Genomic DNA, 16,375 nt, shown 5'->3' with positions numbered 1-16,375 from the left:
GGGGTCTAGGACCATATCATCCTCCACATAATTTTCCACCCACTCCACAACCCTGCCCTCCTTGCCGGTCTGCACACACAGAAAGCCACAGCAGTTGGCACCTGTGTTTTTCCAGCATGTAAAGTCTGCAAAGGACATATGGAAATTGTGTCCAGGCAACAGTTTTCCCTATAAACTGACCTCTCAGTTTTTGTGAGGGTATTGCCCCCGAATTACAATATTGTTCTATTGGTATTTGACAGTTCTATTTGACTGTCAGAAATGAAGTGCAGGCTGCAAATATACTATTTAGCACCCCAAAAAAATTTAATTTGTCAAACTGCGCTGTAACCACAGTATTTGACTGTTCTATTTGACTCTCAGATATGAAGTCCGGGGGGGGGGGGAGTGTAGTGGTCTGGGGCTGTATTTTAGGATTTGAGTTAGGTCTCTTATTTCCAGTGAAAGGTCAACTGCAGGATACAAAGACATTTTAGACAGCTGAGTGCTTCCAATTTTGTTTTAATAGTTTGGCAAATGCCTTTTCTCTTTACCAGCATGGCTGCATGCATGTACTCAAAGTGAGGTCCATGAAGACGTGGTTTGATTTGTCATGAACGCACCCTACTGCAAGAGTGTGCGTTATGTAGTTGTGGTGGCGAAAGGGTTAAAGTTCACTATTTGTCTGCACTAGACCAGAAAAGATTATAAAATCCCCCTTAACACCACCTACACCTAACCATAATAATATAAATATTACTATCTTGACGCTGCCACCACCAAGACAATTCATAAATGGGGTGCCTTGGTCCCCCAGGTAAACTGAACAATAATAACCCACGAAATACTACTTGGCACAATACCTATGCAATTGCAAAACACTTATTAATTAGTCTCTTCAGGTAACATGATTCTTTACCAGACAAAGGCAGAACTTAAAGGAATTCATTTATTATGAGCAAAAAAGAGTCACTGTGCATACAAAAATATAGATGACAATTAAATTAGTTACACCAACAACAGATTAAATCAAAAGGGATAAAATAACAGAAGTCCTAATCACTTACTCAGGTTTTCAAAGTAAAACTTCTGCCCAGGAGGTCTCTGTTAAGAAAGGTTAAGAAAGCAAGTCCAATCCACACTTAAGTATCATTAGATATATACCCTGTTGATTACCAAGCCTTGCCAAGAGGTGGCGATAAGGCGTACCTATGGTAACTATAAGTGACCCCCATCAATAAAAAATTGAAACATTTGGTTCTTATCTACTCTTATGTATTTGCCACAGAAATAATTGCATCTATGAATTTACCATTCTCATTCTCTCTCTCTCTCTCTCTCTCTCTATCTATATCTATATCTATATCTATATATCTATATATATATCTATATCTATATATATATATATATATATATATATATATACACACAAAGAATGAAGGGAGCACACTAGGACTCTTCTCAGTGGAAAAAACAAATATTTACTGTATCAACAAGTAATACATATTCCGTGCAAAGTACAAAAATCGACGTTTCGACCCTCCTTGGGTCTTTATCAAGATCACAGTGAAACAGTGCTAACAGTGACAATTTATACACATACAAGTAATGAAGCTTACCAATTAGGTGATCGAGCAGCCGGCGGGCCGAGAAACCCGGAAGTGAAGGACCACGTGAGCGCATGCATGTGACCAACGTGAACGTGCATGTGACCTGGTTGCTAAGCAACCGAATCAACAAAACTTACGATCCCATTCTATGGGAGTGAGTTTATTCTAAGTGCTTGTAAGAGGAGGATTGTTGCTAGCACCCAAGTAAGAATAGATCTGGATGTGAAACCAATCGTGATGTGCTTAAAAAGATCGATCAAGTGACAATCGTGAAACAATATAATAAAAACATATCCAAAACAAATCTATAGCTATCTAGGGTATACTAGATAAGCAAAGAAAAGGCTATAGAGTTATAAAATATAAAATACATGACCGGAAACTATTTCTGGTCAGACTTACAGAATATACAAAAAAGTATATACATAAAGATTCCATATAGGGCTACTATACTCTCGTTATTTAAAGGAGCAGTGTCTTTTATACCTAATGCGATTATTATTCCTAATAGGTGTGCACTTGATTATTCCAAAATCTAATCTATACGGTAGAAAAATCATGTATCTACATTGGAAGCTATAGCTACTGAGTTGCAGCTTATAATACCTATCCGTAGTACAGTATCTAAATTAGAACTAAACGTGCACCAATAGGACCGCATAGAAAAAATATATACCGGAAAACTAACAGAGAACTAGATAAGAAAATAGTAAGGGAAATTAAACAACACAACTGAATATCAGTGTAAGGGGTCATATCGCCTTGCTATATTGATTAATTTTCAAATGAATTGCACTTATTCAATTCTATATGCAGGCAGAAACAGATTTAAACTGCAGATTTACCAACAGATCTATGTTTTTACAAAAACATCGAGAGAACCAGATGTTCATTCAGTCCTTTCGGGGTCACCGTATTTAAATGGTGAATCCAATAAGCTTCCCGCTGGAGTAGTAACTTGGATCTGTCCCCTCCTCTTGGTGGAGCTGGGACGTGATCAATTGCTATAAAACGAAGAGTAGGTAAATGGTGTTGAGCAGTTAAATAATGCTTAGCCACAGGCTTGTCGGTTCTTTGATCCCTGAAGGCTGTTGTAATCCCAGATCGATGTCCCCTGATTCGGTCTCTTAAGGTCATGTCAGTTTTTCCGACGTACGATAGACCGCACGGGCATGTGATCATATATACTACATGTGTAGTCTTACATGTAATATAGTGCTTGATAGGGATTCTTTTCCCATTGTGGGGATGGGCAAAGCTGGTTCCAGTGAGCATATGGCTGCATTGCCCTTCTTTTGGATTTTAGGCATCCTGGCATAGCATTGTCGAGGGTCATTTTTTACGAGTAGGTCTCTCAGGTTACGGTTACGTCTATAACTAATTATAGGATTATTTTTGAATCTATCAGGTAGGTTCTGGTCAACTTGAAACATATTCCAATGTTTGTATATACATTTTTTAATCGCCGGAGTGGCAGTATTGAATGTAAGTGGGAGGAAAATGTTGTTCTTTTTTATATTGCTTGTAATATTGGTCTGGTTGAATTTATTCCAAGCTTTCTTTTTAGCTGTTTCAAGTGTCCTAGGGTGGAACCCTCTTGCTAAAAATCGATCAAAGACTTCTTGTAACTGATGTTCACGGTTAGTCGGATTGCTATTATACCTCATGACCCGGAGAAATTGGGAGATAGGTAAAGAGTCCTTGACGTGTTGCGGATGGAAACTAGTTGCAGATAGTAGGGTGTTCCTATCTGTAGTCTTTCTGAACAGAGTGAAACCTAATTGGTTGTCCTGTCTGTATATCTTAACGTCAAGAAATTCAATGCTGTGTTCATTCCAATTACAGGTAAGCCTCACTGGGGTTGGTAGAGTATTGATCTGCTGGATCATGTTCTCAAAGGATGTTGTAGATCCTTCCCAGATTATGAGGATATCATCCACATATCTGACGTATTTAATTATGTGTGATTGATATTCTTGTAGGATGTATTTCTCCTCAAACCAATACATAAAGCCATTGGCATAGGCTGGTGCCATGGCTGCCCCCATGGCGGTCCCGGAGGTTTGTAGATAGAATCTATCCTCAAATTTGAAATAATTACATGTTAGAGCAATGTCCAACCATTCCATCAGATATGGAATATAGGGGCCCTTATATGTATCATCCTTAGACAAAATTTCAGCTATTGCTTCAATGCCTTCTTTTTTAGGTATTAAGCTTCATTACTTGTATGTGTATAAATTGTCACTGTTAGCACTGTTTCACTGTGATCTTGATAAAGACCCAAGGAGGGTCGAAACGTCGATTTTTGTACTTTGCACGGAATATGTATTACTTGTTGATACAGTAAATATTTGTTTTTTCCACTGAGAAGAGTCCTAGTGTGCTCCCTTCATTCTTTGTTTATATATTTACGCGGGATTGCACCTAGGCAACATATACTTTATTAGAAGATTGGAGGAGAGTGCCTTGCCTACTTATTTTGTGTATATATATATATATATATCTATATATCTATCTCTATCTCTATCTCTATCTCTCTCTCTCTCTCTCTCTCTCTCTCTCGCTCTCTCTAGCTCTCTCTCGCTCTCTCTCGCTCTCTCTCGCTCTCTCTAGCTCTCTCTAGCTCTCTCTAGCTCTCTCTAGCTCTCTCTAGCTCTCTCTAGCTCTCTCTAGCTCTCTCTAGCTCTCTCTAGCTCTCTCTAGCTCTCTCTAGCTCTCTCTAGCTCTCTCTAGCTCTCTCTAGCTCTCTCTAGCTCTCTAGCTCTCTCTAGCTCTATAGCTCTATATCTCTCTATAGCTCTATATCTCTCTATAGCTCTATATCTCTCTATAGCTCTCTATAGCTCTATATCTCTCTATAGCTCTATAGCTCTCTCTCTCTCTATAGCTCTCTCTCTCTCTATAGCTCTCTATAGCTCTCTATAGCTCTCTCTCTATCTCTCTCTATCTCTCTCTATCTCTCGCTCTCTCTCGCTCTCTCTATCTCTCTCTCGCTCTCTCTATCTCTCTCGCTCTCTCGCTCTCTCGCTCTCTCTCGCTCTCTCTCTCGCTCTCTAGCTCTAGCTCTATAGCTCTCTCTCTATAGCTCTCTCTCTCTATAGCTCTCTCTCTCTCTCTATAGCTCTCTCTCTCTCTCTATAGCTCTCTCTCTCTCTCTATAGCTCTCTCTCTCTCTCTATAGCTCTCTCTCTCTCTATAGCTCTCTCTCTCTCTATAGCTCTCTCTCTCTCTCTATAGCTCTCTCTCTCTCTCTATAGCTCTCTCTCTCTCTCTATAGCTCTCTCTCTCTATAGTTTTCTCTCTCTCTCTATAGCTCTCTCTCTATAGTTTTCTCTCTCTCTATAGCTCTATAGCTCTCTCTCTCTCTATAGCTCTCTCTCTCTCTCTATAGCTCTCTCTCTCTCTCTATAGCTCTCTCTCTCTCTCTATAGCTCTCTCTCTCTCTCTATAGTTTTCTCTCTCTCTCTATAGCTCTCTCTCTATAGTTTTCTCTCTCTCTCTATAGCTCTATAGCTCTCTCTCTATAGCTCTCTCTCTCTATAGTTTTCTCTCTCTCTCTATAGCTCTATAGCTCTCTCTATCTCTATAGCTCTCTCTCTCTCTATAGCTCTCTATAGCTCTCTATAGCTCTCTATAGCTCTCTCTCTCTCTCTTCTCCCCCCCCCCCCCCCCCCAATATAGCTGACAGTTACGCACATCATTTGGGCTTGATTAGAAGATTGTGCTTGTCCCATTCTAAATATAATAAAAATGAGGTTTAATTATTAATCTGTGGGTAAGTATTAATGTGTCTTTTGGATATGATACTGGAACACAAGGCTAATGGTCATTAACATATCAAAGGACCCCCCTATCTAAGAGGGACTCTAGACAAACGGCAAATTAGAGAGTTAGTTTATATTTAAACCAGACTTCCTGGCCACTTGTGTGACTTCTCACACCTTGCAGAGCCTTTGATTAATCAAAGGATCAATCCATATGGTAAACAAACCAACCATCTAACCCCTTTCACATTACTATGCAATATACATTATCCCTTCTGTCATCTGACCTTGCAACCAAGTGGCCCATTCATATATGCACTACACAAATTACATTAAATGGCAATATTATATTTTGCAACAATGAATTATGAATCCTTAGAATACTATGGGATGAGGAGGGGGGGGAGAATACTATGGGATGAGGAGAGGGGGGGAGAATACTATGGGACGAGGAGAGGGGGGGGAGAATACTATGGGACGAGGAGAGGGGGGGAGAATACTATGGGACGAGGAGAGGGGGGGAGAATACTATGGGACGAGGAGAGGGGGGGGAGAATACTATGGGACGAGGAGAGGGGGGGGAGAATACTATGGGACGAGGAGGGGGGGGGGAGAATACTATGGGACGAGGAGAGGGGGGGGGAGAATACTATGGGACGAGGAGAGGGGGGGGAGAATACTATGGGACGAGGAGAGGGGGGGGGAGAATACTCTGGGACGAGGAGAGGGGGGCTAAAGATCACTATGGGACAGGGGAGGGCAGTGGGTGGTAAGGAACACTGTGGGGCAGGGGTGAAAAAAAAATATTCTGAACAAACTTTCCAATAATAAGAAACACTATGGGACAGTTTGTTCAGAATATTTTTTTTTTTCTAGGTTTCCTCCTCTAAAAACTAGGTGCGTCTTATGGTGTGGTGCGTCTTATCGAGCGAAATATACGGTATTAATTGGCTTTGGGAGCCGTTTTAGAATTCCTTAATACTGCACTTATCTACAATTCTTCTAGGGGTCACTTGACTAAGCAGGTCAATCCCCACTGATGCCAATCTGCAGGCTTTACAGGGAGTGCAACAGTGTCACAATATCCTATCATCCGTGTGCAAGTGTGAGAAACACTTGCTCGGGGGTAGCAGTGACAGATGGCATAGAACTACCTGCAGGGAAGGTTCTCTTGCTCTTCCCTGTCACTCAACTCTCTACTGCGTTGCAGACATATTAATCAACATGTGGAGATTGATCACAATTTAAGCCCAAATTGTGCTTGTCATGGAGGGGACACTTTACTTTGTGGTGAAAATGAAAGGTGTGTACTTAACTCTGCTAGGCTTGTACTTGGTCAAATTTGAATTATTGATGCTTTATTGAATTTCTATTTTGAATTCTGTGGACTTCATGTAGCAAGCAAAATTGTGTTTTGGATGTATGCATAGTTATAATATTTGTGGGTACAGAAAATGAGTAAGAGGAAAATTACATATAAACGCAAACACAGAAATGTTAACACCCCTGGTCCCAAACCGTAAGAAAATTGAAAAACGGTCTGGTCACTAAGGGGTTAAAGTATTTAGTAGGGCAAAAAATTCTTCTGACATTACTTTGAGACCCTTGCTATGTACAGTCAGAAATGTTCTGCTAATAAACGCTCAGCGTACAGTCTCCAAAGGGCGAGTACGCTGCAGCTGATGTGTGGCGTAGAACGGATAGCCCTTTATCTTTTTGTGTGTTGGCCTAAAACATTTTCAATTGGGGAATTAGAATTGGACACACATTATTTCTGTATCTATGTACGGTGAGTATTAAGTGTCTGTGTATTGAATTGTATTATTTGATGTTGTCTTGGCAAATATACTTGTGTTTCTGCAATAAATATCTCAAAGATAAAAAAAAAAAAAGTGGGGGGCTAAATCTTATGTGGCATAATTATCCTCTATTATTATTTTTGCATATTTACATATAAAATATGTATATTGCCATTGTAACATTTCTTGGTTTTTATATATATTTTTTCAATAACATTTTGCCATTTACTAATGCGTGGATATTATGTTAGGTGTACTTTATATGTAAGCAGGGAATTTTTTTAATGGGATGCTGTTAATAGATTTTTGTCTGATCATCTGCTGCCGTAAACTGCTTTTTAATGTTAGAAGGCCTATTTTACTGACACCCTAAGTACCAAGCCAAGTAGTTTGTTTTTTCTACTGATTGCTGAATGGATTTGATTACATTTCTGTGTGGGTGTGTGGACTAGCACACTGAACTGTGTCTTGTATATAATTCTGCTTCCCATTTACGTGGTTTACAACTATTGTGTTAAACTTTTATGTGCAAATCTATTTTTTAAAGAAAAAGTTCCAGGGATTTGGGGATTTCTTTTTTAAATATGGCAGGTATTCTGCTGATATTTTTATATAAACAAGCTGTTTTCTGTTAAAGGACCACTATAGGAATTAGAATTGGACACACATTATATCTGTATCTATGTACGGTGAGTTTTAGAGAAACTGCTATCTTTCACTGAGGGTTAATCCAGCCTCTAAAGGTTGTCTCACTGACCGCTACTAGAGGCCACTTCCGCGATTCTCACTGTGAAAATTACAGTGAGAAGACGCTGACGTCCATAGGAAAGTATTGAGTAATTCTTTCCTATGGGTGGTTTGAATGCGTGCCTGGCTCTTGCCGTGCATGCGTCGGCAGGAGGAGGAGGAGAGGTCACCAGCGCAGAGGGAGCCCGGTGCTAGAGAAAAGGAGAAAAGTGGCTGGAGGGGGGGGGGGGGACGACCTAAGGTCTGGAAAACTCGTTTTCTTGACACTATAGTGCTTCTTTAACTCCTTAAGGACGGTGGGCGTTCTATGCCGTCCTTGGGGACCCAGCTCTAAATGCCAGCGGGCGGCATAGGATGCCCAAGCTGTCCTATGTACTTACCAGGTCGCCAGCGATCCCACCGACGATATCGTCAGTGAAAGTGACTTTTTTTTGCATTTTTCACACACAAATGGCACTTACACGGACGATATAATTGTTGTGATATGTTTTACTGTTTTGAAACACTAATATTTGTGTTCAGCAAAGTCTCCAGAGTATAACAGTACCCTTCATGTACAGGTTTTATGGTGGTTTCAAAAGTTAGAGTCCAATATAAGGCTTTGAGACCATACGGTAGCCCTGGAATGAAAATTACCCCCATGATGGCATACCATTTGCAGTAGTAGACAACCCAAGGTATTGCAAATGGGGTATGTCCAGTCTTGATTAGTAGCCACTTAGTCACAAACACTGGCTAAATCTGGCATTCAAATTATTTTTTTGCATTTTTTACACACAAACAAATATTAACACTAACTTTGGCTAGTGTTTGTAACCAAGTGGCTACTAAAAAAGACTGGACATACCCCATTTACAATACCTTGGGTTGTCTACTTTTGCAAATGGTATGCCATCATGGGGGTAATTCTTATTCCTGGGCTACCATACGTTCTCAAAGGCAACGTAACCAATCTGGCGAATTTCAATGTGAAAAAAATGAAATTTAACATGCTATATCTGACCCTGTAACTTCCCAAAACATCATAAAACTTGTACATTGGGGATACTGTTGTACACGTGAGACATCGCTGAATACAAATGTGTATTTTATTGTAGTAAAAGCAAACTGTATTATGACATTCACAGTTAAAATGTCACGTAGAACAATTTTGTTTTTAAATTCTTATTTTCTCCCATTTTTTAATATTTTATTCATATTAAATTGTTTAATACCTAAATATTTAATGAAAGCATAATCGAGGGCTAAATTGCCCAAGGACCCACCAGGGTGCATCACCCACGCCAGGGGTGCACCCCTGAACAAAACGAGACCTTTTTGAAGCCCATAGGAGCTAGAAAAGCGGGACAAACAAGCGCAGCCGACAGGAACCGGGGAGAGGCGGCCGCTCTCTCAGACACCGGATCCCCTAAGAAACTAAGCAGGTCTCCAAGCCCCCCCACCCCTTTGGACCGGTGGGGGATATCCCGGTCCCCACTGGACAGACAGGGCGGGGCGGGAAGCCCGACAAGACGACTGCAACAGAGAGACCACCCCAGAGCCGCAAAAGTCTGCGATCAAGACACGGGGCGTGCCGTACGGAAGGAAAAGCGACATGGACTCTATGCGCCGCCACAGGCTCGATGCCCCAGGGCACGGGGCCCACGCACACCATCACCTCTGAACCACCCAGCAGGACACAATCATCGCGGCACCCAAACGAGCGTAGGCTGATCCTATGGCATATAGCGATCGGACAGCCAAAAGAATTCTGGTCGCCAGGGCACCCCAAACTGGCCTCAACCAGTGGTATTTCGTGACTGTTCCTGTGTCCCCTCTCTCACGTTTTTGCCAATGTTTTTACTGATTACACTGTCTCTGGGGTATAAAGGTGCTACTTCCATATAGACCCAGGGCACGGTCACAACCCAACATAACCTAACAGCATGTCTATAATCATTAATAGCTCTGTTTCTATCGCCTACATCAGTGATTAGGTACAGTTCAATGCCAAGACGCTTGTTAATTAGTGCCTTGCAGCTTAGGTATGTACAGAACAATACGTCCAGGCATCACACACAGACCAATTTCTGCCACACTGTAAAACGAGCTACCACTCCTCAATCACACTACCTTACCTAATCTAGAGATGCTGAACATCGCCTATCCTCTCTTGTCCTACTCTACCACAAACACTGTTTAGTTACGCCTGATATATTCATAAATGTATAAAAATGTGCGTATTTTAAGCTCACTGTTTTGTTTCTCACACATATGCCTAGCACAAATGCCGATTTATACAAGTTAAGCATCAATTATTTTTCTGTATTTTAGTTAACTTCACGCTAACGATACAACGGTTTAGCAAAGCTTGCTAAAAATATAAAAATGTGCAGACTCTCGTGCCACTGTTTTAACCATTGTAAACGCTGTTGTGGCGTCTGATTCCTTGTACCCACCTGCACAGCAAAAATAAAGAATTTAAATTAAATATGAAAGAGGCGAATTACGCACATTTAGCGCAAATTCAAGTTTTTGTTTGTTTTGATCACCACGTGCACATTTGGCTCAGTCCTTAAGTCAAATAGTTTTGTCAAATAGTTTTGACTTCATAAAAGCTAAATTTATAAACTGGAAATGTTAAGACATTTTGAAAAAAAATACAATTTTGCTTCCATTTTGCAAAGTACAAGTACATAAGTTTGCTTTAGAGGATCATGGACATTTTTTTTCATAAGAGGCTTTACATTTTGGGGGGGAAATACTACAGCTTTGCTATATATATGCTATATATATATATATATATATATATCATTTTTTTTAATCCTCTAACATTTTTATTCATTTATTTTATATTTATATATTTCTAGGAGAGAATCCATGAGTATATGCCAAGCCCTGAAAACCATGTGGTTGAAAACAAGAAAACAACTCACAATGGAATTACAGTGACATCTCATAAGCTCCAGCGGGAAGGTATTTATAAAAAGTTGCAATATAATTTTAAAGGCACTATTTATATTTATGCATTCTCTTTTTTATTGATTTTGTCATTGCCATAATTCTGGATATCACTAAACTTTATAACACTTAGAGGTAAAAAATTACTCTGCAGAGAGAGTGGTTTTATTCAGTCTCCCTTTAGGAATCAAAATGTGCTCTGTTGAAAATATCTCATTCATAGCCATTGAATTTCAGAGCCAGGGCCAAAATATAGGAACAATGCAAAATTGTAAAACCTAAAGCAACACATATACTCAGAATTAACACATAGGAACACACAATAGCTACTCCTGCCTTCAGATGCGAAAAAAAAAAACACAACAAACTATCCGATTCATATTCACTCTTGCAAACAAATATGCACACATTCATATGTAAGCTGATGTACACATGATATTTATTTAATTCTTCATTATCCTCCTGCTGCTTAAATTTGTCAGCGCTGAGAAAAGGTGATCAGGAGATGCAAGTCCTTGTGACTTTTAGGCAGTGTAATGGGCATATGGGATGAGACAAGCGTCTGAGATCCACCTGCTCTCACATACACATCGTGATCCCATGTTGGAAGAACACAAACAAATACTAATCAAATCATTCTGGCTATAAGTCAGGGAGCCATCCTACAGCCAGTTCACTTGGAGACCAAAATTGGCTAGTTATGGAGATCTATTGATCTCCCGTAAGGAGGGAAAGAATATTTCTTAAACACCAGTCTGTTTTCTGTCACCATGGTACTTTTTTTTTTTAAAGTTTGTTTTTAATATTGCACTTTAATTTTGCAGCTGTTCACATTGAGAAAATAACTTTTAAAGGAGTACAAAGAAAAAGGTCGGACAAGAATGCAGAGTACACGTTTATGGTAAGCCAGTACTGGTTTGTTGTTGTTGCCAGTGTTTTGAGTGTAGTAGTTGAAGCTTATTAAATGACCACACCAGGCACCATAACTTCACTGCAATGAGGTTATCATCATGTGAGGAGATATTTGACAACCTCTTATCTTAAGGGGTTAAACCTTGACTGGAAATCAGTCCGGAAGCCTCAGACCTGACGTTACTGTGAATGTCCACTGTCGCTCTCAGACTTTTACTAGCTCCCAATTCAGTAGACTGAGGGAAAAGATATGTATGCTCTCAGCCCATCAGTGGCACCCAATATGAGCAAAAACAAACAATGGTGAACCATGCCCCACAAAAGACAAATTTAAACTACTTTGAGAAAATAAATCTGTAAAATAGTTAGGCTTTTAATAATATATATATATATATATATATATATATATATATATATATATATATATATATATATATATAAAACAAGCAGCAGGATACATCTTAAAAAAATAAATCATAGACAAAAATGGTGCAGTATATTTAAACAGGATGAATGGGGATACCAAGTAAACAAAAAGTCTGCTTTATTTTTTTAAAATATTAAGGTGTGCATTAAAAGGAGTTGGAGTAACCCTTTAACCGTATGGATCATTATATTTTTTTTTTTTTTTAATGTAACTTTTGCCATTTTGTAATTCTTTATTTTTGTTGTGCAAAGGTGGTTACAGGTATAAAGAAAGTGCCACAACAGCACGCAAAAATTGGGTAACAAGATTATCACAGTGACATTGCATAAAAAGGTGCACATTTTTTGTTTATGTGTTGAGACAAGCTAGAGATGGCAGTAATTTCAATCAAGTTAGGGATCGTGTGGCATATGCTAGGAAAAACATTATGATAATAACATGTTCTGGGAATATAACTATAACGTAGTGAGAGTTAAGCTGGCATAGCTGATATGGGGGTACCAGTTGTCTGTATGGTCTTAGGTGATCAGGGCTGGGGGTTTAAAGCCGGGTGGTTGTAGCGTATCTTCTTACGCTGGGGCCGAGCTACGTTGGGGTAGTATTTCCCATCCTCCCTGTGTGTAGCGCTAGTGAGTGGTCTGGTGTCCCCATCTACCGTCGTCGAAATGGCCCCTATTACCCTGGGGAGAGGGGGGGGGGGTCTCAAGGGAGTTATATGTGGGTGGCCATATGGCTAGTGTGTCTATGGCTATGTGTACACGTGTTCAATGGCTAAAAGCTGCAAAGAAATATGCTTAGAACAAAACAAACAATTAACGATTAAGGGTTCAACAGGTGTTCAAGTTCAGCAGATATAGCAATTAGTGTTGCTGAGGTATGTTGGCTGGTAGGCCAAATAATTTTTGGGGTGCCTCAGGTTTTGGCTGCTGCTTTGGTTGCTATCGCGGCTCTTCTGGGTACAAATGGTACCACTGTTCCGGGGTTCCAGGTGGTGCCTTGTGTCTGCGCGGAGCTGGACTCCATGGGGAGATGAGGGATCGGTGGGATTCCCAGTGTCGGCAGCAGTTCATTGGCCTCTTGTACGCCTCTGATGGTGTGGGCCATATTCCCGTGATTGATTAGTAGCGTGCGCGAACCTCTCCAGTGATAGCTGACCTGATGCTGGCGTAGGAGGGTTGTAAAGGGTTGGAGCGTGCGCCGCCATGCCAAAGTGGATCCCGATAGATCCGCGTAGAAAGATAACTGCATGCTTTCAAATGGGTATGTTGAGTGGTTACGTGTGGCCTGCATTATCGCCCTCTTGTCTCCGTGGTTTTGAAAACGCACCAGGAGATCCCGTGGAGCTGTTTGCGGGGCCTTGGCAGCTCGTGGCAGGCGGAACATGTGGTCTATAGGCACCATCTTGGCCTGCTTGGGCGGTAGAAGCGTCTGGATCAGTCTCCGCAGTGTGTGTGGGAGCTCAGACTCGGGTATCTCCTCACTGATACCTCGGATTTTAATGTTTTTACCACGGCTCTGGTCTTCTAGCGTTGCTATGCGTTGTTCAAAGGTAAGGTGCTGGTGTTTGAGGTCCTGGACCGTTTGCTGTAGGCGTTGTGTGTGATGCTTGGTGTTCTGGGAGTCTGCCTCCAGTGTGCCCAAGCGGCCCGTCAGGCCCTGCAGGTCCGTTCGCAGTTGGGCCATGTCTGCCTGTATAGATAACCGGAGCTCTGCCAGGAGGTCTTTCATGACCGTTACGGTCACTGGTGAGGAGTCTGGTTTCGGGGGGGACTGGTGGGGCGGCTTCCCCGCTAATGGATGTTCCATCTCCCCCTCTGTAGTGAAGTCATCGGACACTTCAGAGCTGTAGCCGTCGTAGGTGGCCATGTTTGGGCCTTGGGCGCTGAGCGCTTGCTTCCACATGTCCCCAATGCTTTGGTGTTGCCGTGGGTTGTCCGGCTTTGGCTTTTTGGATTTGCGGCCCATGTCGTTTGCGGGCGTCCGCGGGTCGGTTTGATGCCGGTTTTGTTGGGTTAAGGTTCTGTTAGTGGGCCCAAAAATTTTGTTCGCTGCGGAGCTCGCTTAACGTGCGGCCATTCAGGTCGGCTGCTTGGCTCCGCCCCCTGGATCATTATATTTGTTGTGGCCATTTTAAGCTGCTAAATATTCTGTTTGATAGTTTCTAAAATTAAGTTGAAAATTAACATTGTAGGTCAAAACCCTAATTCTGAAAGACTTTCTCTGTAAGAATCTTAATTTGTTGCAACTTGATTCACCTTTTTGTTCTAATTCAGTGGAAGTGTGAATACTGCCTGTGTTACTAAAGAAGCCAGTGATTATTGCAGCATCAGCGACCTTTATAAAGCACATTGCTTAACTACTGAGTCAGACTGTTTTCTGGTATTCTGATGCTGTTTCTGAAACTGGAAGTCCAGTCATTGTACTTCGTATAGAGAATGACACTGACCGTATGGATTCCATTCGAACCCTTCACATGCTTCAGTCCTACACATTGTTTGTCAGCAGTGAAGTGAACTATGTAAAACCAAAAAAGTATATACACTAAAGGTGAAAAAAACGTATAGCTGAAAGTGATCCCAGGTGTACTTCACAGCCACCTAAGAAAATATACACATATACAAAGAAGTGGAAATCACCCAGAATACGTATAGATACAATATATAATAGAATGACCTGTATTTAGGTAGACTCTCCAGGCATATGCTCTGTGTGAATAAATCAAATAGCTAACATAGCGTAAAATAGTATGTAATAAGGATGTGAAATAAATGTGATATGAATGCACTCACAAACGGATGAGGTAATCAGGCTTTTCACCCACTCAGGGGTATTTGATGAGTATGAGATGAGATGTAATGTCTTCCAACCAGATATATGAAATAAGAAGATCAAATATAGTGAAGTACGTATAAAATAATGTATAACAAATTTATTGGTCGCACTTACACTTAAGAAGTATAAAAACAGCGTATCTCCAAGTTAATTTTCACTCCTGGATGGATGTTTACTTCCAAGTCACCACAGTAGGAGTTAGGAGCAGCAGTAAGTTACAGCAAAATGTAAAATAAACACATATAAATAAAAAAATGTCCACAAGGGGTTAATCCAACGCGTTTTGTCCGGTCAAATGTTGGACTTCTTCAGGGATGTGACATCCCTTAAACATTATTTAGTGCGACCAGAAGATCGATTCCCAAAAATAATACAGCTCCCTAATACTATATCAGCGTTCATAAATGCTCAGCATCATGTGAGTTGTTTTTCTAAGATCTGGTTGTTTTTTTTTGTTTTTGTTTTAATACCAGTTTCCTTTAAAAAAAAATAAAATAAGATACTTCTGAATGGCCAAGGTTATTTACCTTCTTTGCGAATTACTCTTTCAGCCAAAAACCATTAGATTTTTCTCTGGTCCTCTTTCAATAAGGAGAGAAAATGCTAAATACCAAAATTAAACCATTCTGACATCTATGTACCACATTTATTAAAAGGTGCACAATTTGCAAGCAGTGATCCCCCATTTTAATGCATTCTAAATAACATTAAAAGTGGGCAAACAAAATATTCTTAAAGGACCTCAAATTGCAGCTCCAACAATCAGGTGTCTCCAAATTTGGTTTGTGTCGTCTTATCCTGTAAATCCATGGATTTTATTGCACATCTAGTTCAGCCCATGCTCACAGTCCCACAGATATGTAATTAGCTGTTGACAGCCACACTTCAACTGCCATCAACATATTGACAGCTTGGTTCGGTTTTGTGATCTGGCAGGTAGAGCAATCTTGAGAGCAAGAAACAAGTGGAGGGATGTATGATTGCAGAGAAGTAAAATGCATTGTTTAGCTTTAGAGAGCCAAAGGGCTGACTTATAGGTGTGTGTGTGTGTGTGTGTGTGTGTGTGTGTGTGTGTATATATATATATATATATATCTATATATATATCTATATCTCTCTCCAAAAAATAATCAGCACTCCCAGGATTTGTAAATAAGCAAAAAAAAATACTTTACTCCATAGTCAACGTTTCAGCACCTCTTGGGAGCTTTCATCAGGACAGCATACAAAACATAAATGAAAATTACATTGCTTAAATAAGAACATCAATCCAATTAAAACTTACATTTCAGGTGTGTTGCTAGCTAATTTTCAATCATTTCCAGCGTCTGATCGAGAAACACCGGGGCACACCTCCTTCCG

At 40.5% G+C, this 16,375-nt stretch overlaps 1 protein-coding gene across 4 annotated transcripts in view; it reads left to right on the top strand.

Annotated features, from left to right (window-relative positions):
- The window catches only part of ZCCHC2 (zinc finger CCHC-type containing 2), an 85,635-nt gene that overhangs the window by 25,005 nt on the left and 44,255 nt on the right, over positions 1-16,375 (top strand). For all 4 annotated transcript variants that reach the window (XM_063451813.1, XM_063451814.1, XM_063451812.1 and 1 more), the window contains exons 2-3: positions 10,752-10,857; positions 11,667-11,743. In XM_063451813.1, the coding sequence (XP_063307883.1) occupies positions 10,752-10,857; positions 11,667-11,743 (183 nt within the window). The remainder of the gene's footprint in view (positions 1-10,751; positions 10,858-11,666; positions 11,744-16,375) is intronic.

Source organism: Pelobates fuscus, chromosome 4 (genome assembly GCF_036172605.1).
Source record: "Pelobates fuscus isolate aPelFus1 chromosome 4, aPelFus1.pri, whole genome shotgun sequence".
Classification (NCBI taxonomy): Eukaryota; Metazoa; Chordata; class Amphibia; order Anura; family Pelobatidae; genus Pelobates; species Pelobates fuscus.
The sequence above is the reverse complement of the archived record's forward strand: the minus strand, read 5'-3'. Positions and strand labels throughout refer to the sequence as shown.